The sequence below is a fragment of the Felis catus genome, chromosome C1 (genome assembly GCF_018350175.1).
Source record: "Felis catus isolate Fca126 chromosome C1, F.catus_Fca126_mat1.0, whole genome shotgun sequence".
In the NCBI taxonomy this organism is placed as follows: domain Eukaryota; kingdom Metazoa; phylum Chordata; class Mammalia; order Carnivora; family Felidae; genus Felis; species Felis catus.
Window position 1 is genome coordinate 210436039 of NC_058375.1, and position 27713 is coordinate 210463751.

Genomic DNA, 27713 nt, shown 5'->3' on the forward strand with positions numbered 1-27713 from the left:
TATTTTTGCCCACATTATTTTATTTGGCACAAGCACTGCCCTTTAAAAATTAGGCGTTTCCCCCACCCTAGTAGTATTTTCTTACTTAAAAATACTTAAAGAGTCCTAGAAATTTCTAGTTAAGTTTCTCTGTTTTACACAGAGATCACACGGACACAGCATTAAAACACCTGTCTGGGGTCATGGTAGGGAGAAAGCTCGTTGTCTCCCCTATGGTCACCAGGAATTGACTTGAATGTCATTCTGTGGATATCCAGGAACGTCTGGAGCTATTCCTGAGGTAGATTTTTAACAACAAAGCTCGGCAGAACACAAAGCGACAAATAATCATGACCAAATTAAATGGTGATATTACCAAATTTTAGCTTGTGAATAATGCCATGTTATCAGGACTGAAGAGGGATCCTCAGAAATGGGACCAAACCTTGAAATTCTCTCAGAGAACTGCACGCTATATAGAAATATACTGAATAGAAGAAGAAGGAAAATGGCCATGTGACAAAAAATGTCCCCTCTCTTGCCAGTTTCAGCAAGATAAAACAAAGATGTGAGCCAAGCAACAAGGTGAACCTAGTTAGTATTTCTGCTCTGGAGTCGGGAGCATCAACTCCAGAATGGCTGGAGTTTCTCGTGGTTTGTTTCCATGCCATTTGCATGTCCTAATGAGTAATCAAAACCAGAATTTCCCAGTCCTTGCTACTCCCTGGGGTCCCCAGCACGGACTGTTTGACTGAGGTGACGGGACCTGTCGCGTGCATCCAGCTGGGCACATAGACATCTGGTCTAAAACCGATATTTTGTTGGGGTTTTGAAAAGGTTCCTTGAAATCCAGACTTAGGAAGTGTGTCATTTTGTGTCACTCGGTGACTTTGCGACCAGGCGGGTCCTTTCTCAGTGGATGCAGTGGTTGCCATAAGGTTAGAGCTTTGTTTCCATGTTGACATTCCTGGGTCTGTCTGGGTGGGGCTCAGCTGGATTCTGACATGTAGCAGAGCTCTGTGGCTGCTCTTGGAACTTGGTTGAGCAGATGATGTATATGCTTCTCATTAGAAAAATGCCAGCAATAACTGCAAAGTAACTCCCATAAACTAAAAACTAGAGAAAAACAAGTAGAATTAATTAGACACACACAAAATATGACTGTGTCTATTATTGATAATACACAGTGGTGCTGTTGATTTGCTTGCATTATGAGATAACTAAGACCCAGGATCTTAATATGAGTCATTTAGATTTGCACAAAACTTTCTTCTACCTTAGAAGAATCAAGTATGAAAGTGTAAGAAATGCAGTAACTAGGGGTACCTGGGTAGCTCAGTCTGCTAAATGTCCGACTTCAGCTCAGGTCATGATCTCACGGTTTGTGGGTTCGAGCCCCACATCGGGCTCTGTGCTGACAGCTTAGAGCCTGGAGCCTGCTTCGGATTCTGTGTCTCCCTCTCTCTCTCTCTGCCCCTCCCCCGCTCATGCTCTGTCTCTCTCTTTCAAAAATAAATAAACTTTTAAAAAATTAAAAAAAAAAAAAAGAAACGCAGTAACTAAGAATGTGGGTTCTGGAGCCAAGGTTGCTTGGGTTCAAACGCCAGCTGACATCACCAATAGTGGAAAAAAACCCCACTAAATCCCACTGATATGTGTGTATGTTTGCAGGACAGTGCAACGCCATATGTAATGTCCCCGAGAATGAATTTTAGATAATGAGGTTACTTCTTACATGCCTTATCCCTGCCTTTTCCAGATCCATACGTAAAATGAGATTGGGCTGATTTCAAGTACCTCAGTGGAGCAGGGAAAAGGAAATTGCTGACTTAAGCATTTAGCTAAGCAATTCAAGAAACGAAGGCTTGGCAGTGGTGAGGTTGACAAAAACCCTTTGCGATTATCTGGTTATTCTACACTCCCTGCAACACCCGAGGAGGAAACAGCAATCCTGCAGCTTACCTGAATGCTGATAGGCAGGTTGAGTCCTTTCTGATCTACTACGATCACTGTCATAATGGTCTGGATCACCAGGGCCACGAAGGTGTTCATTCCAAACACCAGGGCATAGCGCTCCACACTCAGATTAACTGCAATCTGAAATCTATCATTAAATGTTGAATTACATTTTTTGGAAACAAAGTACACGTGGGATTCTTACCTTTAAAAGACAGAAACTGAAGATAAATGTGGTGACTTGTTACCCGCACTTTTTGTCTAAATCTCCTCCAGTTTCGACAAAGGGGCAGAGCAAAGAAAGGGAATTAAAAAATACAGTTGAAGGAAATAGGACAAAATTCCTCCTCTCCAATTTAATGCTTCCAGAAATGAAACCTAAATGTTCTCAGGTCTCACTCATAACCTGAGAATATTCGATGCTATCTGATTTTTGATACCTTTTCGCAGCGAATTTTTGTGAAAATGTTAGCACCGCCCAATCTACGTAATCGTTTGGAGCGTTATTCTTTTTATTGTCAATTGTATTCACAGTTTCAAATTTTTGTAGGTGAATTATTTATTCATTGGAAGATCAGATCATGCCTGGCTATGCAGCTGAGTGAATCTGTAAGGTATTTTTGATAATTTGATAGATTCTGTATCTTACAACTCTTGAATGAGTGGCAGATGTATGTTCTCGAGCGCTCTCCCTTGGAACAAAGGTGAAAGGCTTTGGGTTCTGAATATCCTTAAAATGAAAAGAAGTAATGTAATCCTACCTTAACAATGCCCTCACATTAAAAAAAGAAACTTGATTCATTAAACTGACATATTTCCATGAAAAAAGTAAACCTGCCAATAAAATTTCTTTCTTTTGTTCAATGATCTTTTCCCATGGTGCTTATATTTCCGTGTTTCATCAATTGCTTATCAAATATTTTTCACCCATTAAAAACCAAAACTTAATACAGCTTTTGGCTCTACCTCTTTCCTGTGACTTGAAATTCAAATGTTTCTTATCTCTTTGGTTAATACCAAAGCTTATTTCCTATAGTCGGCTTTCTCTGCACTTCTATATACGTAACAAAACATTTTTCACTGTTAAAAAAAAAAAAAAAGATTTCTGGGATATACAGATTCTTATAATTGCTGCATCTACTTCTTTCAAAATACAACTTTTTATAACTTTCTGAGTATATTTTGTTTCACACAAAAGCATATACCTACAATTACATAAACCAATGAAATCGGTCATGAAATCTACGTGTGATCATTCAAAATCAGGTTGCACCATACCCCGTGAGGGCAAATGGCTTGCAATAAAAATCATGACCTGACAGTGCATCATTGCTTTTGGTTTATGAACCCACAGAACTTTGTTTTTTCTCTGATGACTGACCTTAACAACATTCAGAGGGCAAACAGTTAAATGAAAACACGGTTTAATTGTGTCCAATTTAATATGTAATCAACATTTAATACTGCAATCGATTAAAATCCTTCTGAAATTCTGAAAGAAACTCTCGAAATGCAACAGAAGGGAGAATATGGCGTGGGTTTAGGTGTGGAGAGACATGGCTGGTGATACTTACGCTGCTATGGTTATAAGAAGCATATAGCTGGACTTGAATATTAAATAGCCAGCATAGCATACCCAGATGTTGGTTGTGTAATGCATGAGAAACAGAGAGCCTGCACTAATGATGGAGAAGATCGCTAGAGCCAACTCTCCCAGGAGATCCCAGTTGACTTTCACAAAGCCCACGGCAAAGGCAGCCACGGCCCCTGGAAAAGAAACATTAAGGGAGATCCAACACAATGACTTTACACACAGGATATGTCAACATGCTCCCTTCAAAAATCCAGGTGATAGGTAAATCTACAAGATGAATATATGGCTTTCACAAAAATAGTGTGATCCACCTAAATGTGGATTTATCTTTTTCTCAACCATGCTTTCTTCTGGCTTCTCCCTTTACCTCCTATTCTTCCAGTTTCAATTCGTATCTGCTACATGCCATGAACTGCACCCTGCAGAGGGGCCTGAAAGTTTCTTTACCACAGCAGACTGGGGTACACAGCACACAAACCAGTCAGTGACTACAACAGGTGAAGGGCAGGGATAGAGAAGAATGAGACAGCTGCTTAGATAGTACACCTAGCCCATCCACACTTGCCTTTCTTTATTGTCTTCTTACCGTAAATTTTTTCAATGGGTAACAGATGTGTTGTACTGAGTAGAACCTTTTGGTCTTTATTAGTAATCTTAGTCCTTTAGTCTCCATCTCAGTGTCTTTGAGATCTGGCCTCATTTGGGTGAACTCGATATTGACTTATGGGGTTTAAGAGATTGAGTAACTAGGGCACCTGGGTGGCTCAGTTGGTTGAGTGTCTGACTTTTGATTTTGGCTCAGGTCATGGTCTCACGGTTCGTGGGCTTGAGTCTTGTGTTGGGGTTCTGCGATTCGGGCACTGTGCTGAGCATGGAGTCCATTTGGGATTCTCTCTCTCTCTCTCTCTCTCTCTCTCTCTCTCTGCCCTGACCCCCACTCATACTTGAGCATGCTCTCTCTCTCAAAACAAAGAAATAAAAAATAAACTTTAAAAAAAGAGATTGAGTAATTGACAGTAATCAGGGTTAGTCTTTATAGTTCTCTTTAACAAAACGAAAGGTATTTATTTTCAAATGACTAACGTTTGATTAATTCCCTTTCCACATGTGATCCAGGAAAGAACCAGTACTACAAAGAAATAAAGTTATTTTTTCACCCTGAATTTGGAACATAGGGGAAATAATTTCAATAAACCAATTCTAGTGCAGTCCTGATTTGCAGGAATTAAGATGAGGCCTCCCAAAGGAGAGACAATAAGAGAACAGACACTCCATGAGTTTTCTGACATTTTTTTGTAAATGTCAGGGTGTGGAAATCTCTTACTTCCTAGAAAATATCTTTAAAGTCTCAGTTGAATTTAAGTTCTCATTTACCAGGATATAAATATTTATTGTAAACTTCAAAGGCAGATTTCCTTCTGACATTAGAATCCTGACTCTCACATATATCCCACTTCTCATTTAGATCTCTTAAGAAAGTTACTTTTGGAGCTATCTGGTGTAGAACCTAAAACTGCTAAAGGTGAGCATGAGCTAAATCAAATCCTTTATTAACAAAACTCTTTCCATGGTAATCCGGAAGTCGTAAGAGTTTCATCCATTTTTCTAAAATAATAAAATCTACTCATTTATATACAAGGTGAGTATTTTCTTTTGGATATTAAAAACAATCCTGGAAGAACAAGGGGCGTTATTAGCACCTTTCCTGAGGATGAAATGGAATCTTAGGAATTTGGCTAGAATTTAATCATTTGGTGCCTAATCCTGAGCTCTCGAGTTATCCATTGTAACTCTACCACATTAAATAAAAGTGTCATGGTCCTCTTTTTCTTTTTATCTCCTGTACCTTCCATTCCAAAAAAAAAAAAAGAAAAGAAAAAGAGAGAGAGAGAGAAGATTAATATGCTTTCTGAACAGAACCACTGTGGAGTTGAGTTTAGCAACTGGAGACATAAACTCAATGGGGGTAGCCCATCAAAGGAAGATAAATCAATGTTTACTTACCTCCAAAGGTTGCAACCGCTTCTACTGCCCCATTATAGATGAAAGAATTTTGGGATGGTGCCTTGTAATCCCACAGGATTTGAACATAGTTCAAAATTTGGTTAAAACCTGCTGTGGAAAAGGCCCACCACAGAGACCAGTAAAAAAGATGACGTGAGGAGTAGCATCCCTTCAAATCTTGGAACCACTGCACAAAAACTCTCAAGGCGACATTTCTTGGCACCGGATTGCTCACCCGCCGACCCTCCAGGGTCCCTGAAATGGTGGGTATTTCTGAAGTGGGTTTCTCTTCGCCGCCTGGTGTGGGAACCTTGTAAGTTTCATCTAACACTGTGGTGTTGTTTGGTGGCTTTTGTACTTCTTTGCCGGGCTGTACATGAAAAAACATGCTCTTCTCAGGCATTGGTAGGAACAGGGAGAAAAGAAGGGCCACACAGACAGAGGCCAAGGATATGACGTTGAGGTGAAAGTACGACAGGCTGGCCAGGGACACCAGGAGCTGGGCCAGCACCGAGGCCGCCGTGTAGGCCACCAGGGTGACGCTCCTGCAGTAGCCGCTCACTTTCTGGTAGTGCTCCGGGCTGACCACGCTGTAAATGTAGGCATAGTAGGCCACCTCGGTGGCGGTGACCATCCCATAGAAGAACTCTACAACCTGCATGGCCCTCACTCCCTGGCCAAACAAAAGCAGCAGCCAGGTGACGACGAAGCTGATCCCCTGCAGGATAATGACTGGCTTGTAGCGGACGTAGTCGGTGGCGATGAACACTGGGAGCAGCAGTGCCAGGTAAGAGTATGTCCAGATGGGAAGGATCTCATTTGTGATCTGTGAGGTTGAAAGATGGATCACGTGACCACGAAGCGCCAGGAGGTGAAAGAGATAGAAACCTTTTTAAGTACTACATTGCTATAGTATAGGTGGCTCGCCCACTATCAAATTCTGCGTCCAGTTGGATAGGATAGCCTTCGTATTAGCGAAGAGCATGACAGAAAACTGATTTTCAAGGAAAAGGCAGCTCCTCCCCCTTCTCTAAAACCAAACCAGTTTATCAGTTTATGCGAATCCCAACAGAATATATTTGCTTCATGTGCAATCCGAACTCTTTTAAAATTTAAACAGTACGTACATTTGAGTTATATTAGTTAACAATCGTTCGACAGACACTTCTGGGGTTTTCAGGCTCTTAAAATATACCGTCCCCTTCCTGTTCAAAGGTTTTAACGTTAGACAAAGCAGCCCCAATGTTAGAAGAATCGGACAACCTTTATGTTTATTTGATCCATCACCGTGTCATAAAAATCCAGTCTGATGAGCTCACGCGAAGACAGCAAAGACTCAATAACCTTGCAGAATTACAAAGCGGGAACAAGTAATGCACAGAAAATTCGGTGCCAAATTTGCTGGGCTCCTTAACCCTCTTCTCTCCCAATGCTACTGGTTGATCTCTGCTTGCTCAATTCTGGCCTCAATTTGATGTGGGCATCACACGGCTATCGTCCGAAATGCAGGGGACCTCAGTGATCATTCAAAGAAAGGAAAGACTGACCAAAGGAGTTGATCTTTGGGGCAGGATGGGTGTGGCAGAGACTCATTCGCACCAGCCTTTGTCCTGTGCCTCTCTGCTGTCTACAGCAACCTCCATGGGTCCCAAGGTCAATGATGAGGAACAGTCCAGTGATTTGAAAGGCTAGTGGGACTGAGCGGCACCTCTCAGCATGGGTGCATTAACTGGTCTGTAGTGGTCACAGAAGCAGCCCCCAGCGAGTTCATTGGCTGGTTTTGGACCTGTCTTTGTCCTTTGTTTTGTCTTAGTCCTGACAGGCTTCCATCTGGACAAAACTGGAAACAGAGTCACCCCTAACTGATATTACATCACCCCACAACAAGTTTGCTTTCCTGTCCTTCGCACCTCACCACCAAATAACTAGCATCAATTAGCCTTCTGGGCAGAGTTGCCCACCCTGCAGTGTTTCTCACGGCTATGGCTGGAGCTTACAAAACCAGCCCACGGTAGCGCTCCCATTGGGTGAGTGCATTTTCTTGTTGCACTTGTTATAAAAAGGGAGGTGAATCTTTTACGTAAGAAAATTCCGTCTTCGGGGGAAGCTAAAACTGGGAGATAAAGCTGTTAATGTCTCACCTGCTGGTTAATAGTTTTTCAAGACTGAGTAAGTGTCCTACAAAAATGATGCAATTCTTTACCAGATCCTGCTCCTACCTCGGCAGCCTGAAAGTTTCTTAGGACTGGATCCTGTGCCTGGCAGAGACTTTGCTTTAGGATTTGTTTAACAGATTCCATTGAGACCTGAAAGTCACCATGCGTTGAGACTAATGGTAGGACTCCACAAGAGTTAAGATAGTTATTACACATATAGCTATTACACATATTACACACATTGCAAGTGTGAGGAGGAAAGAGTAGTTTGAATAGTTGTATTAAATGACAAATACCATGACAATAGGATCACTGAGGTCAGTGTGTTAATGTCTCAAGTTGAAAGAAACCCTAACCCAAAGTCCCGTCCAAATGCTGTAAAATTAAACCACATTAAGATATGCATATGTATCAATTTACCTCTGAGCTGGTCAGGTTTTTATCTGGTCCAGATAAATATGGGACTAAGAAGGGTTCTGAGGGTCTCATCATGGAGAAAAATCCAAATAAACACAGGATCACGGTGGGATAAATCCAGGAATGGCTCGGTGAAGCTTTGAAACAACCCATTGCTGATCAAATGGAAACAAAGCCAAAATTAGCTGATGTTTAATTATTTTTGGTATCTTGGATATAAAGAAAACCCAACTGCTAAACATTTTGTGAAAGGACAAAATTTCACCTGTCTGCAGTTGAAATGGAAAGGTGAGTGACGAGTAAGTGTTCTCAGATATTCCTTAGGTGCGCCAGTCAAACCCTTCTTTGTCAACGGGCTTGGTCCTCACTATTGCTGGGACAGGGTCACGCTTCCCTAGTGTTCTCCATCACAAACATGATAACGAGTCGTTACTAATAAATGGTAAACAATGGGTTAATCAATGTTCGAGAGTAAGTAAAACATTGATTGGTGAATTACTGGTGTACATGTGGTAGGTGAAGTACCTTTCGGAGGTCAAATGTAACTTAATACCCATTTAGTCGATCAAGTTGCTACGAATCTGCCCACTGTATTTTGCACCGTGACCGTGAAATCTTTAACACGTCGAATGGCACGTCTTTATTCACACATTTATCTCTCTATTACACTATCCCTTGATTAGTATTGTGCTTGACACATAACGGACACCCAAGATACTTTTGTTAGGTGTCTCCAATCTGAGAATTTATAATTCTTCAGTTAAAAAAAAATTAAACCAGGTACAGATCCAACTGGGCATTTTTCCATGTTTCCCCCCTTTTCCAGATTGATGCTAATTCTATGTTGGGAAGGAAAGGCATCGCTTTGTAGACTGTTATTCTGCTTTTCATTACAACTGGGTCCATTTCTTGCCTCAGTCTGCAGCTTTACACCCCTCAGGGGGGCAGGCAGCTCATTAATGGTTTATACTTTGTTCCTAACCCACAAATGAGATTGCTTGAAGTTCAAATTTCAGACAAAAAGTCCAATGGATTATCTGCAATAGGAAAATTCCTTCTTATTCCTTCCTATTTTGGATCAAGCTTTACTTACAAAATCTATACATTTTTGGTGGCCTTGGATGAGGTTAAGTTCTCTGAGATCATTTATAGGGAGGAAACTAACTTGTTGTGAGTATGAGGCTTTTCTGCACGTTATCTAATTAAGTCCTAATAATAGCTGTAAAATATACACTATTTCCCCAAATTCCCAGGTGAGCCTATGGGAGATCCAAGGTGTCCTACAACTGGCTTCAAGCCACACGGTCAAGATTTGAATACAGATCTCCCTGACTTCTCTCTGGGTCCCTTCCCCTGCTCCACTCTGTCTCATTTTGGTGGCCCTATTTCACTGGGCTGCTGGTAGTAAGCCTACTGACAACCTCCCCTTGCAGTGAGGGGAGAAAGTGTTTTCACGAACACATTTGTCTTAAAGATTATGACTTACTACATAGAGCTTCCCAGGTCAATTGTAGTTTGAAAGTGGACCCAAGAGAGGGAAAGTAATGCTCACTCCAGAAGAGCAAGTCATTGAGTGAAATTCCAGGGATCCAGGAAGAGGAAGAAGGATGTGGGGAGGGCCTACTGGGTCACACCGTGGGTCTGCCACCCACCCCATCTTTTCATAAGGTGACCTCAGACCGCTGCATGGTTCCTATCTGGAGTTAAATGAGGGGAACACTGTCTGTTTATGTCAACAAAACCCTCAATGAAGCAGCGCAGAGACAATGGAAATCAGAATTTGGATGGGATCATAATTGCAAGCAAGGCTGACAACATGAAAATTTTGCCAAGAGCATACTGGGTTTGACTGCCCTCGGCCCTCAATGCTTGGGATTTATCTCTTCCTGAGTGGTTGCTAGAAGCTCCAGAGACCTGCTGGGGCCTTCTTTTTTTGTAAGTAATGTTCTCGTGGAAAAGTCTAAAAGTCTATCAGAGGTCGGTAATTCTTGAGGCTTGCCCGTCTTTCAAAGGGTGGTCTTAATGGGGTGATTATCTGTGGACTCCACGTCTAGAATATTCTCTCCATCTATGTTGACCATGGATTGTCCACTGACTTCAAGTCGTCACCTTCATCTTCTCCGTGCATCTCAGAGAATTAGCAGTGCTCTCAGGGCTCCCTGGGCTGTTAAGAGCCCTCTGGATTACTTGCCCCTTCGTCTCTTAACTGTTTTATTATGCTACCCAGCTGGACTTGGTGAGGAAGGTCACACAGAAAAAGACAGTGTATGTCCCACTAGAGTGTAAGCAGGAGGGCGGGGTGTTTTGTTTGGTTGGTTCAGTGCTCTAAGCCTAGTGCCTAGAAGAGTGTCCAACACATGGTATGACTTGCAGAAGGAAGGGGATGAAGGTCAAACCTCGCCACTGAGATCTAGTAAAGATTTGTCCACATTCCCAGAATGTGCTGCCAGCTGCATCAGGTAAAGGTGAGGGAGGTCCTTAACTCTACAAGCACCTTGCAGTTTAGTTGTGCATCTGTAAAATGGCGTCATGATGCTAACTACGTGTGTGGGCTTTCCGTGAGCATCAGGTGCCTTGGTATCTGCAAGGGATTTGGTGCCATGTTAGGCATAGGGTTGCTGCTCAAACGCAAGGAATTCCTCTTCCCTTTGCTCTTTTTCAGCTTCGAGGATCCACAGTGATTCTGGCTTAAAGAGGAGAAAAGGAGGGAAGGTGTCTGACCTTAGCTGAAGATAATGGGAAATATCTGGGGAGCTCATCCCTGCATCCTAGGAAGCTGGGCTTCCTCTCCTCACTCCTTTTCAAGCCTCTGCCCCACAGAACAGCAAACACATGCTCCAAAGCTAGGTTTCTGGCCAGAGGAAATAGAAGGCATCGAACCAAACAATAGCAGGTATCCATTAACCAAGAAGGACTGGGCAGAGGAGCTCAAGTCTCCTGGTTTAATGGCAACAGGAACTCCCAGACCCTCACCAAGGCCATGTCTTGCCTAGTGTCTATTCTTCAGGGCCACAGCCATCATGACTGCCCGCTGGGAGACTTCTCAGAGGCAGGCGAATGGCTGTTCTTTCACCTTCCCCTACCCCAAGTTCTCTTTGTCTAGCACTAGCTTCTTTCCATAATCCTTTCCTATGCTGGTCCGTTAACAAGGACTGTGTGAACTTGACTGCCATATCAGATGGCCTGGGAGCTTCGTGGGTCAGGAGGTATGGAGGCCCAGGAATCTGTGTTTATACACACAGCGATTCTGACACAGGAGGCCCAAGGACCACTCGCCCGTTACTCAACCCCCCAGGGACACTGGCTCCACGCCACAGCCTTGGATCTTAACAGGGTGGAGGGCGAAGTGGATGGAAACCGTCCAGGGAGCTTTTGCAAAACTACATGTAGACACATAAGACCCCGAAATTCTTTTCTGGCTCTCTAGGGCCTGAAGAGTCCAGGACAGGTGGAAAAATCCTGAGGCGACCGTGGTGTTTTGAATATGCCTCTCACGCTCTGTCTGCCTCGACCCACCAACCCTTTCATGTGCACACATCACTCCCTGTTTGGGACCCATTCCGTCCCACTCAGCCCAAATCTGTTTCTAGCAGGGACCCTAGAGTGCCTGTATCTAGCACTCAATCAACAGCAAGGTTCTGGCTCCTTCAGTTATCACAGCACACAGATGGGTATCTGAAATTCTCCAGCCCAGCATGACCTTTCACCCACCTTCTGAAGGCACTGATTTATTTTTTCTTCCTTATGTAAAAGCCCGCAACTCACACGGGTAAGATGACAACAATCTATCAGCTATTGTTCTCTGGCCTCCTGCTTCACACCAAGCATCGTATCCGTTACTGTATGAGACACAAGCATTGTATTAGACATTTAATGATTGTCTCTAATCCTTAGAACGATCCTAATTATATACATTATATGTATTTATCTATAGTTATTAGATTTTCATATAACACAATAATCATATGTAGGTATTTGTTATATAAATCATAATTATTAGCTATGATTATGTGAAATAAATATACATATAATTATATAATATGTAATACAGATTTATTATATTTTATATTTTTTTAACTTTTTAAAAGTGTTTATTTTTTGAGAGAGAGAGAGAGTGCAAGCAAGGAGGAGCAGAGAGAGAGGGAGACACAGAATCGGAAACAGGCTCCAGGCTCCGAGCTGTCAGTACAGAGCCTGATGCGGGGCTGGAACCCATGAACTGCGAGATCCTGAAGCTGAGTCAAAGTCGGACACTTATCCGACTGAACCCCCCCCAGGTACCCCTAATTTATTATATTTCATATTATGTGTTATACAGTTGACCCTTGAACAACACGTTTGAACTGCATGGGTCCACTTACAGGTGGATTTTTTTTTGAAAAGTAGAGTACAGTACTGTAAATCTATTTTCTCTTGGGATTTTGTTCTCTAGCTTACTTGATTGTAAGAATAGAGTATATAATACATATAACATACAAAATAGGTGTTAACCGACCGTATTGTTATCAGTGAGGCTTCCAGTCAACAGTAGGCTAGTAGTAGTTAAGTTCAGGACGTTTATTACGTCAAAAGCTTACTACGTGCATTTTCAACCGCACAGGGCATTGGCATCCCTCATCCCGATGTTGTCTGAGGATCAATTGTAATTCCATATTTTTTATGTGTCTCTAAAATGTTGCCAATTTCTCAGACATGGGAATGGAGCCTCCTCATGGCTCATGGCCACTCCACTAAGAAAGGTTAAGATTGAGTTCAGGATCGGGTCTGTTGGTGTCACGTTTGCATCTTCCCTCTACTCGGATGGGTAGGCATCTCCTACTTCTGGGGCACCATTTTCACCTCCTGGACATTTTCCTCTCATTTCTTCGCCAGGTGTCCCCAGAGTCACTGTCAATGTGGCCCCTGGGTTTCCAACCCAACAATCCAGGTACTGCCCAAATCATTCTCTCCTCCTGGAGAAACCTCTGGCTAATGGTCTCATAAAGTCTGGAGGTATTGATCACTACCTTTTATTTTTATCTTATTGAAGAGATGCTACTCTTTTCTGTCACCAAGACGATGATAGTGATAATCAGATTACACAGTCTATACTTTTTTATATTTGGAAAATTATCTGATTTTTTTCCTTGAAGACTTTGTGAGGTAGATAGAGGAGACGGTATTGTCCTCATTGTATAGACGAGAAAATTGAGGGCCAGAGGCAGTCATGTTTGTGCAGGTTTTCACCTTTAATGAACATTAGAGCCTGGACTTTTTTTCCTGTACTTGCCTGTACTTGTTTTTTCCAATTCCAAGTTCAGTAATCTTACCCCTTGCGTGGAGAGGCCTGGTCATACCCTCAAGATTCCAATTCCTTGTTTGTTTTGGGAGAGTGTTTTTCAGATTGTGGGTGTCAAGAACATTCAGTGAGTTGTAAACAGAATTATTTTTTTTTATGTTGCAGAAAAATATATTAAAAATCCAAGTGCACCACGGAGTGAGCCTATTTTTTTCTGGGCTTCGTTTGGGTTATCAACATATAAACATAGAAAAATGATCACACCTTATATTACATCTTTCTGTGGGACACAGTCATAGGGCTAGAAGTTGCACAGGAGGGGACGCCTGGGTGGCTCAGTCGGTTAAGCGTCTGACTTCGGCTCAGGTCGCGATCTTACGGTTCACGAGTTCGAGCCCCGCATCAAGCTCTCTGCTGTCAGCGCAGGGCCCACTTCAGATACTCTGCCTCCCCCTCTCCCTGCCCCTGTCCTGCTCACACACACTCACTCTCTCTCAAAAATAAATCAACATAAAAAAACTTAAAAAAAAGAAGTTACAGAAGAAAATACAGGACTAAATATTTACGCATGTCCCTCAGAAGCATACCTGTTAACATCATAGAACACCTGTTCTGTCTCCAAAGCACTCGGCCTTCACAGCAACACACCATCATGGAAAAGACTGTCCTTTTGCTACTTTTCCACTGATAATTAATTTTGACCCTGTAATATTATCTTGCCCCTAGAGAACACTCTAAACTTTCCTTCATTTCACTGACTCCAACTCAAGGTCGTGCATTGTATTGATTTTCGGACTTGATGCCTCTGAAAGCAAGATGTCGACCTTTCCCCTTTCTGTGCTTAAGATAATCCTTCTAAAAGTTGCTCCTGCAGTCATAATTCTCGCATGTTACTCATATGCTCCACTGCTATTTTTTTTTTAAAGGCACAAGAACATTATTTTGGCAGGTGGTTGAAAGAAAATACAATACAAGGACATTCTCCAAAACAAAAGTCAGCTTATCGGACGATCGTGGCTTGAAATCTAGAGTGAAAATGCCAGAAATAACAAGAGAGGCTCAATGCATCAGCTGCTCCTTCTGGAGGAAACTTGGAGCCGTAGCTGAGTCAACCCGCCGAACTTACCTTGGTTGGCGGGGCCGTGTGGGAAAGCGCTTCAGAGGGGGAGCTCTCACTAGCAGCAGCCGCTGGAAGAGGTGAGCCCTGAGCATGCGATTCGGCTTCACCCCCAGCTACAGCTCCCCCCCACCCCCCCACTGCAGGGTGCCAGTGTTCTCCCTGCCCAGTGGACTAGAGAGCACTTACTTCCCACCAACTGCACCACCTCCGCAATTCACGTGGGCCCCAAGAGTAAACGGTCACGTGCACTGTTGGGGTTATCAGCCAGCACCTGTGACCTTGCCTGAGCTCTGGAGGCCACACTTCTGCATTGGGAAGAGACCCATCTAACTTATTTTGGAAGCGACATGCTCCTTTCTCTTTTTGGTGGCAAGAAAACAGGGATTATTTTTCATTAATGTCCACCAGGGACCCTTCAGCCAGGTCTGCAGTCTCTTCTCTCAGGTGCTACGTGGGGTCCGGTTCTGGAAGATCTCATGGTTTTCCGGCCACCTCCCTTTCTTCAGGGTATGTGGGATGCTGTAGCCTTCAGAATGAGAATCTCTTTGTTAGGGTATCTAAACCAACTTTGTTTTAAGGTGCTCAGAGACTTTTCTCCATCTCCTAAAAACTTTAAGGTTTACTTGTGTTTCAGCTATGATCAGGTTGGGCTGGGGCGACTTCTCACTAGTTTTGTTTTCATCTGCCTCGGAACAATGTCTTTTTATGCATCGTCTTACGTGTTTCCAGTCTCTTGATATCAGAGTTCATGTTTTTGTCTTCTCTTTCATTCCAATCGTTACCACATTATTGACCTTTCCCCACTCCTACTGTTCTTTAACCACAGCCTTAAATCTTTCCAACTGGCTTTTCCATACGAATGTGCATAGCTTTACCAATAATCTCAAGTGTTCTTTGATTTATAATATTGTCCCTGAAATTCCCAACTTTCTTATATTGGCTGCAAAAGAATGATACTCGTCATTATCATTCTATGGTAGGGCGAAAAGGAAACTTGATTTTACGGTTGCCAGGATCCCATTTGGATCGGGTCGCAAGGTAAACGTAGCACTCACATTTTCTGCTTGCTGAAGTCTACAGCCATCCACTTTGCTGTATTTCCTTCAGTTAGTTAACTTATCGACTCACTGTGTGAACGAAACCATTTCCATATTTGTGCACACAAAAGTTGTCACGTATTGTTTATCTATGTCATGGGGGACCCCATTGGGTCCAGGCCAATGTGGACTTTATCCAAACTGCAATCCCTGTCAGTGTCCTGTTTCCTAAACGATAGGCTATGCGTGTGCACCTGTAAGTATAGCTGTAAAAACTTTGTGGCCGCAAATATTTCTGAGTGTATATTTCCATTTGCGTAGAACAGGCAACTATTAAAAAGCAAGAACCGCAGACACTGGCCCATGCTGGTGGGCTTCCTGGCTCCTTGGGGAGTGGACTGGGTGGACTTCTTAGCGAGGGGGACTCCAGGTGATCAGATTCCACCACCCACTTCGTGAAGATGGAATTCTCCTCCCACAGCCAAAGTTTTCAGAGCTGTGAGCTCCCTGATGCAGGGGACAAGATGACCTAGTCCAAGTAAAGATCTTTTCCAAACCCCGTTTTCCAAAGGTTTCTTAGAGCGCCTGGAGTGTCAGGGACTTGGTCAGTGGAAAGGCATCATTTTATCAAATCCCCCTTCATGCTTGTTTTGAAGATATTGCCAGAATTAACTGAGGTGCCAACAACTGAGGAGAAAACTATCCAGAATCCCCAGTCTCCACCGAATTCCTGCCCAGTACCCCCTATTAAACATTCTAGTCATCTCAGAGAGGATAGCTGGCAAGTCAACTAGCATCTGAAAATGGGCTGGCCTCATTTTCACATTATTCTCCAGAATGTTTACTGCCGTCAAAACACCAATTTCAAACAACAGAGCACCAGACTGGTCATTTAAAATAACCATGAATCTTACAACCTCTAAATGCCAAAAGACTTGGGCAGCTGGTCCAGAGAGATGACATTTGCAAACAGTTTCACTCCCCAGGGTCCAAAGCCTTTTTAAAAACAGTTTGGGAGGTATTTGTTACACTTTCCAAAAACCCATCTTTCAGGTGTTCAACACTGCTGGCCCAAGCCCCTCACCAGTCAGAAGCAAAGCCAAAGTCTGATTACTGAAAACTGAAATGTATCCTTTTCACGGACAACAGAGTAGAACAACATCCTGAAGTTACGCCTTTCCATCTACTTACTACTTACTTACTAAAGAAGAGAATATAACTTGGAGCGAAACGTCCAAATAAGTCAAGGAGCCACAGCGTGCTTGAATCCAGGCAAGTTGATGCTGGAAGAGTATGGGGAAATGATTCCAGGGAATTGCTTAATTACTGTTCCTCTGTTGAAAATCAGGATCGGAGGTCAGTTTCGCCGTACTGTATTTTAGGCTTCATCTTATTTAAAATGCACTTCCCTGACCTCTACCTCACTCCATACACAAACACTAATTTGACATAATCAGCTCTAGAAACCACAGAGTACTAGAAGTCTAGAAGAGTCTAGAAGAAAGTCTTCTAGACTAGAGTCTAGAAGAAAACGTCTTTATGACACAGAGGTTGGAAAATGTATCACTGAAATGACATAAAGGACTCAGCTTACAAGAAATGAATTGATAAACTGGATTTCATCAAAAAACCGTATCTCCTTATCAAGAGATACCATGAGGAAAATGGAAAGGAAAACTACAGAGAAGACTTTCCGACCACTAGAATGCCTAAGCACAAAAAGACTAGCAAACCAAATGCTGGCAAAGATTTAGAGCAGCAGAACTCGTACACGTCGCTTGTGGGAAAGTAAAATGCCACCAACAACTCTTTGGAAAACCATTTGGAAATCTATACAATAATTCCATATACTCACAATAGTGAAAACACAGGAAGCAACCGAAATGTCTCCTAAACGGTGAATGGGGGTGGAATAAACAATATTGTGTATTTAGGCAACGAATGCTGATTTCATCAGCAACATAAGAAATGAGCTATTGCAAAACCTTGGTGAATACTTAAAAAGTTATGCTCTGCCAAAGAATCCAGGCACAAAACTGTGATTCCATTAAGGTATGTAAAGTCCTAAGGCCAGCAAAAAGTAACTTACAGTGATAGATACTGGATCAGTGGTTGCCTGGGGGGGTGGGGGGGGCGGGGAAACAGTGGAGGGACTTATTGCAATAGAGCACAAGAACACAAGAGAACTTTCTGGAGTGATGGAATATCCTATGTCTTGATGAGATACAGACACATGGGTGTATACAATTATAAACATTCGAACTTAAAATCCATATTTTATGTTGTATGTAAATTATATTTCAAGTAAAAAAAAATACATCGTACTTCCCCTCCCCACTCCCCAATCTTTAAAAGCATTTCATTGTGGGGCGCCTGGGTGGCTCAGTTGGTTGAGCATCCGACTTCGGCTCAGGTCATGGTCTCATGGTTCGTGGGTTCGAGCACCACGTCCAGCCCCACGTCCAGCCCCACGTCGAGCCCAACCGGTTTCTGGGCTGACAGCTCGGAGCCTGGAGGCTGCTTGGGATTCTGTGTCTCCCTCTCTCTGCTCCTCCCCTACTCCCACTCTGTCTCTCTCTCAAAAATAAATAAAGCTTTTAAAAAATGTTTTTTAAAGCATTTCATTGCATGGGACCCTCCCCAGCCCTGGACTTTGCTTATTGTTGTAAGCACTAAGGTTTTTCCAAATTCTACCAGGGACAATTGGAAAACAGAACAGCATCTTTCAAATTGGGTCTGTCCTAGAAAATTTGGAATGGAAAACAGTGCCCACAAATCAAAACTAGGACAGACCACAAACTTTGTAAGTCTGGCTCCATAGGATACGCTTCAAAATAAAACAGAGGGAATCAGAGTTACCTGTTCCTTTTGTGTCCTGAGTTTCTTTCTTTCCAGAACTGAATCCAGTTTCCTGCCTTCAGATTCGGCTGCAGCTCCTTCCTGACGTTCCCTGCTGGGAGTCCTAGTCTCAATGCCCGCCCACCCCTCCGGGAGTCTAGAGTCCTTCAGAACTGAGCTGTCAAGAGCAATGGATTTATACACCAAAGCCCACCCCCTTCTTGAGACACTAGAACCCACCCTCTTCCGCAGACATCCTCTTTTGGAATCTCATCAGAAAAAAAAAAAAAAAAAGGAGAAACCGATCTTTGCGAGACACAGACAGTTAGGGAGCTAAACATATCAAAAACACTCACCTGAAGGTTAGCACTAAAATAGTCTAGGGGCACCTGAGAGGCTCAGTCAGTTAAGCGTCCAACTTTGGCTCAGGTCATGATCTCACAGATGGTGAGTTTGAGCCCCGCGTCTGTGCCGACAGCTCGGAGCCTGGAGCCTGCTTCGGATTCTGTGTCTCCCCCCCCCCCCCCCCGCCCTTGCCCCACTCACGCTCTGTCTCTTTCTGTCAAGAATAAATAAACGTTACGAAATAAAAATTTAAAAAGACAAAGGGAGAAAAAAATAGTCTAATTTAGTTTCTCTAAAGTTTTGTATTAAGTGACTCAGACCCTGAGAAAAACCAAGAAGCAGTACTCTCTACTCTCAGCCACTCATAATCCTTTATGTATCCCCACCCCCCCCCAAAAAAAAAACCATAACAAAAACAAACACTAGGGCATCTTTGCTGAAATTAAGCAGTCCACACAGCTTCAAAAGGTGTGAATTAGGCCCATAGATTCAATATGCAGACCAGAATAGTTCTGCTTTTGGTCAAAACATGGCAAGAGTAGATACAAGTGATCTTTAAGAGACAGGCTTCAGATTCCATTTTGTCCTATATGGTGTCATTCTGTTTTGCAAATGCGTGAAACATCTGCTGATGAATTACTCAGGCCTCTCCAGGCTGTTTCTTCTCTGTTTGTCTGCGGTTAGATCAATCTAGAATCAGGTGTAGCTGGTGGGATAAAACTGGCAGACGGCTTACATGGCAAGTCAACTGACCATGTCTGGCCACTGAAATGCCGCGTGGGCAATTAGCCCAACACGTGTGGGTAGCTAGCTGTGTGGACCCGGCTAGGGAAAAAATTGTGCTGCAAGGAAAGACTATGCATAGTTTGAGCTATTTTTCAACTATATAAACTGTAGTAACCAATACCAATATGAAAAAAAATTTTTTGTTTACTTTTTTTAACTTGCATTCATTTTTGAGAGACAGAGAGACAGAGCATGAGCAGGAGAGAGAAAGAGAGAGAGGGAGACAGAGAATCCGAAGCAGGCTCCAGGCTCCGAGCTGTCAGCACAGAGCCTGATGCAGGGCTCGAACTCACAAACTGTGAGATCACGACCTGAGCTGATGTCAGCCGCTTAAGCTTAACCGACTGAGCCACCCAGGCGCCCCTAATATGAAATAATTCTTGACTACAGACACGCAAATGAATTCTATCCAACGAAGGGACAGACCTCTGCTCCCACCCCCATGGAAAACTGGTTTTACCTCTCAATATTGCCGATCTATAAATATACCCATTCTTCGGGTTTTTCTTTGATCTGGCAGTAACAGTATTACCAGTTTCCTTATTTATGAATTAATAAAACTTTTAACAAAAATTATCCTTTTCCAAAAATTATCTTTTCGTTCTTATTACCATTCATCATTATCTCCAGCCTATCCAATTTATTCCTCTGAATCTAAATGATTTGCTAATAGTTGTTAATTACTGAATATAGTATTTAACGTTTTGACCTCTCACTGCAGACCTTCCCAGCTTTAGGCTTCTCTTTTTCATTCCTCTCTCTCTCCAGGTTTGGTGGCCGGTGTGGTTCAGCGACAAGCGCATGACTTTGGAGTCTGAAGCTCAAGTTCCACCTCCCCCACCCTCCTCTCCTAACCCCACCCCTGTTTGTGGCATGTACTTATAACCTCCCTCAAGTCTGCTCTTAAAATGTGGATAACCACACCCACCTCCCTCTGTTGTCTCAGGAACTGCTCAATCTGGTTCTCCGCACACATTAGTTGCTCAATAAAGCTTCCTTCCCATCTGCCTCCGGCAAGCCACAGAGCAAATTCAACCAGAATGAACACAGCTTGGCACTCATAGTTCAGGGAGAGTGACTTCAGAAAAGGTACACAGTAAATAACTTCACCTCAATTCATTTGAATATTTCTCCTTGAATTGGATTCACCATTACCCAACCTTGAGAAACCACTGACGATCTCTGGCCAACAATGACTGAGCAAACTCGGTATTTTTGCCCTTTTCAGTTACTACGAAGACACATTTGGAAGTTTGTTATGTTTGGGTCTATTTAAAAGATGTACCTTACTGAAAACACCCCTTTCTGCCTTAGGAAATACAAACGTGTTCCAGGCTTGGTGAGTACTTCCAGAAAACATTTCCTTCACCCCTTGCACACGTTAAGCACCCACGCCACAACCACAAGCCTTTTGCACATTTACAGCAGCAACACTGACTTGCCAACTAATGGCTGTGCATGTTCTTTCATGAATTAGGCCTCCTTTCCAGAAATACCATTGTAAGGTACGGTTGTGTTTTCCTTTAATTTCAATTAAGGTAGTCTCAGTAGAGGGCGGGGTCGGGGGTGGGGGGGGGGCGGAGAGGGCTCTGCCCTTCAAAGTTCCCGGCTGCTGCTTCCCTCACCGGGAGCCCTGTCTCCCTTCTTGGATTGGGATTTAGAATTCTGCGCTGAAGTTTCTTTTCGGTGAAAATCTGTGCACGCGGGTGTAACCATGGGGGATGCTGGCCCTTTCCCAGAGTGTAGTCTTAGTCTGCTTTGCAGATGGCTGAAAGGGAGATTCTCGCCAGACCCACTTGGGCGAGCCTTCAGCACCGAGTTGGCAGGAGAGCGCAGGGGCCGCGCAGCACGATGCAGCCCGGGGCGCGCCCGGGAATCCGGGCGAGTCCCAACCCGCCCGCTGCAGCGCGGGACGCGTCCCGCCGGCGCGGCCGCAACCGGGGAGAAGGGGAGCGCTGCAACCTAGGGGTGATGGTGTTTCGGCCAGGAACTCGCCTCCCGCACAGGCAGTCTTACCTATAGGAGGGGGCTGTTGCTCGCCAAATCTCTCACATCCCGGGAGAACGAGCCCCCGGGAAGGGCCCCCTTCGGCCGGGAGGCCGTCCCTTTGGGTCGGGCCAGGAGCTGAAGGTAGGGGCGGGGGAGAGAGCCTGCCACACACGAAGCCCCGAGGCCCCGCCCCACGTTTTGCATATGCTAATTATAAGAGGAAACTCTGAGAAGTAAATCTGAGGTCTGAGGTCTGAGGGCCAGCTCATACCTGCTACCCTCTGTATCCCAAAAGAGCAACTTTTATAACAATAAAAGTATTATCCTGATACATCAGTGTGATAAAGCAGGATGAACTGAGTACAGTGTGGATCTATTTACAGATAGATCCTTGCCTGTAAAGCCATTTACGTTTCCCCAAATCTTGTGAGAGAGGAACAGCTAGGAAGCCCATTCTACAGATGAAGAAAGCGAGGCAGAAGGCAGCGGGAATAGTAAACTGAGACGTCTGGATTTTTGTCTGGGCATCCCGGCTCCAGAGCTAATGTTTATAATCACGGTGCTCTTTTATTTTGCTTTATTTTTCAAGGTTGTGAGATGGCGTGGTGTTCTTGCCCTTTGAGAATTTGAACAAATAGTTCAAATATTAAGTAGTTTTTGTTAAGCGGAGGTTGTTTTAAAAAGCAATATGAAGTTCTCGTTGATTAAAATGGAAAAGAAAATGTTTTTGTTACCTTTTGGTAGAAATGGAAAACCCTCCCCAAAGATTAATACTGTTTGATTTTAAGGACTACGACTGGAAATGAAATTGATTAAGAGTCCTCCAGGCGTTCTGGGTCACTGTCCTGCTGGCTTGGATTTTTCTATTCTCATCCTTCTATGATTTGCGGAAAATCGATGTATAAGTTACCAAGATACACCTTGGGGATGGGAGTACCCTGCTTGTTGTGCAACAGAGTGCCCTTGTACATTGACTGCCAGGCCCTACCAGAGAACCCTGGAATTTTCTTAAAGGTCGAGGGTGTCATAATTTCCTCCCTACCTCTTGCCAAGAGAAGACCTCATTTTGGACCTTGAGTTTACCTCTGTGTTTCTCTGATAGCCCTTGGCCATAGTCTAAGTCACAGAGAGACGATGAAGAATTCATTCATTTGAAGGGACATAAACATATTTGCTGATTAGGTGACCTGAGGTCCAGATTTGGTTCTGTATTATCCAGTGGTGGGAGGGGTATGGGTGAGGTCATAGGCGATAAGAGACTGGCCATGTTGATAACTGTTGACTTGGGTGGTGGTTCTTAGGAATTTATTGTACTGTTCACCACTTCTGTTTATGTTTGGCATTTTCCATACCAAAAGAGTTAAAAAAAATCATTTCTTCACGAAGAAGCTGTTTGTTGAGTATATATTATATGCCGGATGCTGTTCTAGGTGCTTGAGATAGTCGGCCAGAGAATGAGAAATCTTTGCTTTGTAGAACGTACATTTCAGTTGTGCATGGGGTGAGGTAGAGAGGACAGCACAAGGTAAACAGGAGAAATTCCTGAATCTTATGGTATTTTAGAAAGTTTCAGATGTGCTGGAAAAGAAAAGAAAAAAAAGACAGAGTAGCTATAAGGATGTAGAATGATGCAGGAAAGGGCTAGGGTCTGAGCACTAGGGTGTGCGTGTTGGACAAGCACATATAGAAGATGTAAAGGAGTTACTGGGAGGAGGATGAAAACCTGGGAGAGGGAAGTTTATTAGGGAGGATCAGGTGCTCAGTTGTGTCAAATGCCACTGGGATCCAAGGGAAAAACCCCATAGACAGTGTCAACTTCTCACTTGGTCATCTTACCCAGAAAATGAATGGAGAGTCTCTCATGTTGGTACTCAACATCATGGCGGCAATGATATTCACAAAAAGTCGACACAGGAGTGGAGAAAAGGCGACCGAAGAAACCTGACATGGGATGCTGTTTGGTAATGAACTCTCTCTTGCGTGCGCGCTCTCTCTTTCTCTCAGATATGAACTTTTGGAAGGCAAAGGCTTGCTTTTCTTTAGATCTCCGGTGCTGGCCTAAATACGTGGCCTAACACGGCACTTACGTATCTGCTGGATGAATGAGTGAGGAAAACGGGCATGAAGCGATGGAGTGAAACAATGACCTACCATGTGGGGTGTCCAACACTTACAACCAGAATTCGGTTGCAAACACAGACATCGGGAGGTCATCTGTAGGAAAACACAGGAATTTCCCTCAATGAGACTGACAACCAAAAGTTGGGGCTCTACCCCTCCACCCCCCCCCCCCGATTTCTATCTTTGTTATAGAATCCATTATAAGACATTATAGGACCGATCATCCATTAGTTGATTAGCCGCTGTACTGGCCTCAGTCATGGGAAAGTACACATCTTTATAGAATGGAAAGACACATTAGAATAAGCAGATTTTTTTTTTTATTAAGAAAGAGTTGCCTTTTTTTTTTTATAGAGACATAGAAATGGGAGGAAGTTAGTGAATGTACAATAGAAAAGTTGACCAAAAGTGATTTTTTGAAGAAAAAGAAATCTTGGCTATCATGGTTTCACTTTACCAAGCTTATGATATAAATCGATCTTTGACACGGGTGGCTAATGTCGCCACAATATAGGTGGTTATTCATCTTTCTTTCAAATGGAGACGGGATTACACGGGTGACCGAGAGTATTTACGCGCTTCGTGGTACCTTCTGGAAAACCCAGGGTGAAGAAACTGGTGTCGTCATGATACCACACTGGAGGGAAAGAGCCAGCCCTGAAACCTCAGAGCCCGAGGACAGCATGAGTCGCTCCAAGACATCCAAGGACACAGAACAGGAGCAGGCGGGCGGGAGGACGGAGGGAGGTCTTACGCAATGCGGCGAGCAGAGCCCGGGACAGCTCTTGCCCTGGAGGCAGAGCCGCCCGCCCACCCGCCTAGCTGCAGCACTGCTTCTTGCAACAGCACTTCTGCTGACAACAGCACTTCTGCTGGCAGCAGCCCTTCCCGCAGCCACACGAGCCGCAGCCACACGAGCGGCGGCAGCAGCAGACCACGGGGACGCTGCAGCAGCCCCCGCAGCAGCCGCAGCAGCAGGGACAGCAGCTGGAGCAGCAGCCCACCCGGTAGCACCGGCAGGTGGTGCAGCTGCCGCAGCCGCCGCCGCAGCCACCGCAGCCACCGCCGCAGCCACCGCAGCCACTACTGCAGCCACCGCAGCCACTACTGCAGCCGCCGCCGCAGCCGCCGCAGCCACCGCAACTTCCACAGCCACAGCACCCCATGGTGTCGGCAGAGAGGACTCGGGAGAGGGGAGGAGGGAGACTCGGGAGTTGAGGGAGGTCTGGTGCCGCCTTCTGCAGGGGGAGGGGCTTATATATCCTCTTTGGGACCCCACCGAGGGCACGTGGCCACTTCCTTGTGGTTTACACCAGCTTCCCTGGCAGAATGTCACAAGACCCTGAATGTATTTCCTCACCCAGCACCTCTGACTTCATAGGATTGCTTGTTTTCACATTCACCTCTTCCTCAAGTTGTGCTTCTAATAAAACGACGCGTTTCTCAGATGTTTCATCTTGTTTGAATCCAGCAGCCTTCAAGTGCAAGTAAGACACACACACACACACACACACACACACACACACACACAGAGTCTCACGTGGCCAGAGCTCATCTGTTTTGTGAGCATCAGGATCCCTTGGTGCCAATGATTATCTTTTCCTTGGTTGCACGGGGCCCCTTCTCTGCTTGCACATGGTCTTTGCTGGGTGCCGGGGAAGGTGGGACCCCATGTGCAGAAGCAAAGCACCCACATTTGTCTCTTTTCACATGTCAGAAGTTCTGAGGCTAAAGACTCCAAGAGTTTCTCTCATTGAGTTTCAGATTCACTTTGTCTTTGGCTCATGGGTCCAAATATGGAAAAGTCACTTGAAAGGGATTGCTCTGGGGTTGGAGGGTTTGTGCTGATTTATTTCAGCATGAGCTTCCCACATGGGCTCATGACTCCTTGTGTTCTGTGCTCATGGGGTAGTGGACAGAGCCACGTTGGCTCCAAGGCCCAGAGAAAGCCATGGTTCCTCAGTGACTCAGTTTCCTTAGTTTAGGTTAAGTTATGTCTACTTTATTTTTTAATTTATTTTTTTAAAGTTTAGTTATTTATTTGAGAGAGACGGAGACAGAGCGAGGGGGAAGGAGCAGAGAGAGAGGGAGGGAGAGAGAGAGAGAATCCCAAGCAGGCTCCGTGCTGCCAGCACAGAGCCCAACGTGGGACTCGAACTCATGAAAACGTGAGATCATGACCTGAGCCGAAACCAGGAGTTGGACGCTTAACAGACTTAGCCACCCAGGCTCCCCACTTAACAATTTTCTTAATAGTATTTTCTTCTGTCTGGCTTATTTTCAAGTAAGAACATGGTATATATTATACACAACATACAACACTTGTGTTAATCGATGTTGTATGTTAACATGAGGGCTTCTAGTCAACAGCAGGCTATCAGTAGTGAAGTTTTAGTGGAGTCAAAAGTTATATGTAGAGTTTTAAATGTGCGGGGCTCTGGCGCCCCGATCCTGCATTGTTCAAGGGTCAACTGTGTATAATTTAATCCTGCCTAGATTCGTGTTGTCACACATAAAATGATCACAGCAAGATCTTGACTATTACTTATTGGGCTTCCTAGTAAATATGGGAAACTTACTTTTCCACTGTAGCTTCTCCTTCTAGCTTTTCTAGAAGAAAAACTAACCAGGAGTATACAATATATAATTCCACTCCAGGTACTTTGCCACGTTTAGTGTCGGCACAGTCCTCAGAGGTAAATGCCATTAGCAGTTCTGGTTCAAAGGGGTCAAGGTACATGCTGAGTGTCACATCTGGGGTCTGAGCCAGGATTCCAACTCAGCTCTGCCTCACTCTGGCGGAACAGAGCCAAGGGACCATCATGTCCCTTCAATTCTAAGATCTGCTCTGTGTGCTCAGAACCTACAGCTGAAATCTCCAGGCTCTGTTTTTCCTTTCAGTTATAGCTTTGAGGTTTGACATCATGAGCAATGGTGACAATTACCTCCCATCATATTTAACATACGCTGTGTAGAACAACGGCTACTTGAGTTTTCTCTGCGGGAATGTCTGCAATGGCTCGCACCTACTCAGTCACGCGTCACTTCTGAAGGAGTTCCCGTGTCTCCTTACTGCTTGGGTGCCCTCTGCAAATGTCACCGTAGGTGGCAAAGCCTGGGGGAATGGCGCATGACCTTTGTTTTCATGACCAAGCTTAATTTCTTGGTTGTTTTTTCATACTTTGTAGTATACCGTAATCGGTCACTAACAAAAATGGTACTTACCGAACGCTACCTCGACACCACTGTTTTCCTCACCTGTGGCCTCTTGGAAGATTTCTGCTCTTATTCAAGGCTCAATGAAAACATCTTCTGTGTACCACCATTGCCCACAAAACATCACTCACTCTTTCCTTCCCACTTTTTCTACTCGTTTCTGATGTCTTCGTGTCGCCTTCTCTGCGTTACTGCCCCGACTGAGCTCCTTGAAGTCTGGGATCATATTTATTTCTATTCGCATCCCGGTACCAGGAACACAGAAGTGAATTGATACAGGGGCAGGCTGGTGAGAGTTGAGAATGGTGCAATGGACTGAAGGTTTATATCCCGCCAAAATGCATGTGCTAAACCCCTAACCCCCATTGTGATGGTATGAGCAGGCGGGGCCTTTGAGAGGTGATTAGGTCATGAGGGTGCAGCCGTCGTGAGAAAGATTAGTCTCTTATAGAGGGACCCCAGGGACTTCCCTCAGCCTCTTTCCACCTTGTGAAGATACACTGAGAAGTTCGCAGCTAGGAAGAGAGCTCTCACCCAGACCCACGATGCTGGCATCGTCATCTCGCATTTCCAGCCTTTGGAACCGTGACTGTTAGTGAGTCACCCAGTCTACAGTATTTAGTTAGAGCAACCCAAACGAAGACAGATGTGATCGGACAAAATAACGTGGGCCGAAGAAGAATCATCCTAGAGGCTTCCAAAAAGAAACTGAGGAGGAAGTGACAGACCTTGAAAAAGATGGGGTCTTCCTGTCCCATCTGTAAGCAACAGGAACTGAGGGGGAAAGAGGGCCGGGGTACGGCCTGGGCCAAAGTAACAAGAAGACAGATCTGTCCCCAGCATTCTCCAGCTCCGTTTTTACGGCGTCTTTCCTGGA

General features: G+C 44.3%; 1 protein-coding gene across 13 annotated transcripts; it reads right to left on the bottom strand.

Annotated features, from left to right (window-relative positions):
• SLC19A3 (solute carrier family 19 member 3) lies at positions 1–27169 on the bottom strand. 13 transcript variants are annotated; one of them, XM_045033208.1, is made up of 8 exons: positions 26879–27169; positions 23336–23713; positions 11818–11945; positions 8110–8261; positions 5534–6359; positions 3510–3702; positions 1942–2083; positions 1–1095 (listed from the first exon to the last, which is right to left on the bottom strand). In XM_045033208.1, the coding sequence occupies exons 4-8, from the start codon at positions 8257–8259 to the stop codon at positions 919–921; spliced, it is 1488 nt and encodes a 495-aa protein (XP_044889143.1). In that variant the 5' UTR covers positions 8260–8261; positions 11818–11945; positions 23336–23713; positions 26879–27169; the 3' UTR covers positions 1–918. The 13 variants fall into 13 exon arrangements, with proteins under 13 accessions (XP_044889143.1, XP_044889142.1, XP_006935696.1 ...); XM_045033207.1 differs by having other exon boundaries at positions 26846–27169; XM_006935634.5 differs by lacking the exons at positions 23336–23713; positions 26879–27169 and adding exons at positions 18401–18494; positions 18736–18867.
• Positions 27170–27713: the final 544 nt, after the last annotated feature.

Excerpts from the sequence above, each read along its gene's own strand:
- SLC19A3 (XM_045033208.1), bottom strand. The coding sequence starts at position 8,259 with ATGGGTTGTTTCAAAGCTTCACCGAGCCATTCCTGGATTTATCCCACC. Across the intron at positions 6,360-8,109 it reads AAAACCTGACCAGCTCAGAG|ATCACAAATGAGATCCTTCC; the intron begins GTAAATTGATAC and ends TCAACCTCACAG. Across the intron at positions 1,096-1,941 it reads ACCTGCCTATCAGCATTCAG|TTTTTAGTTTATGGGAGTTA; the intron begins GTAAGCTGCAGG and ends GTTTTTCTCTAG.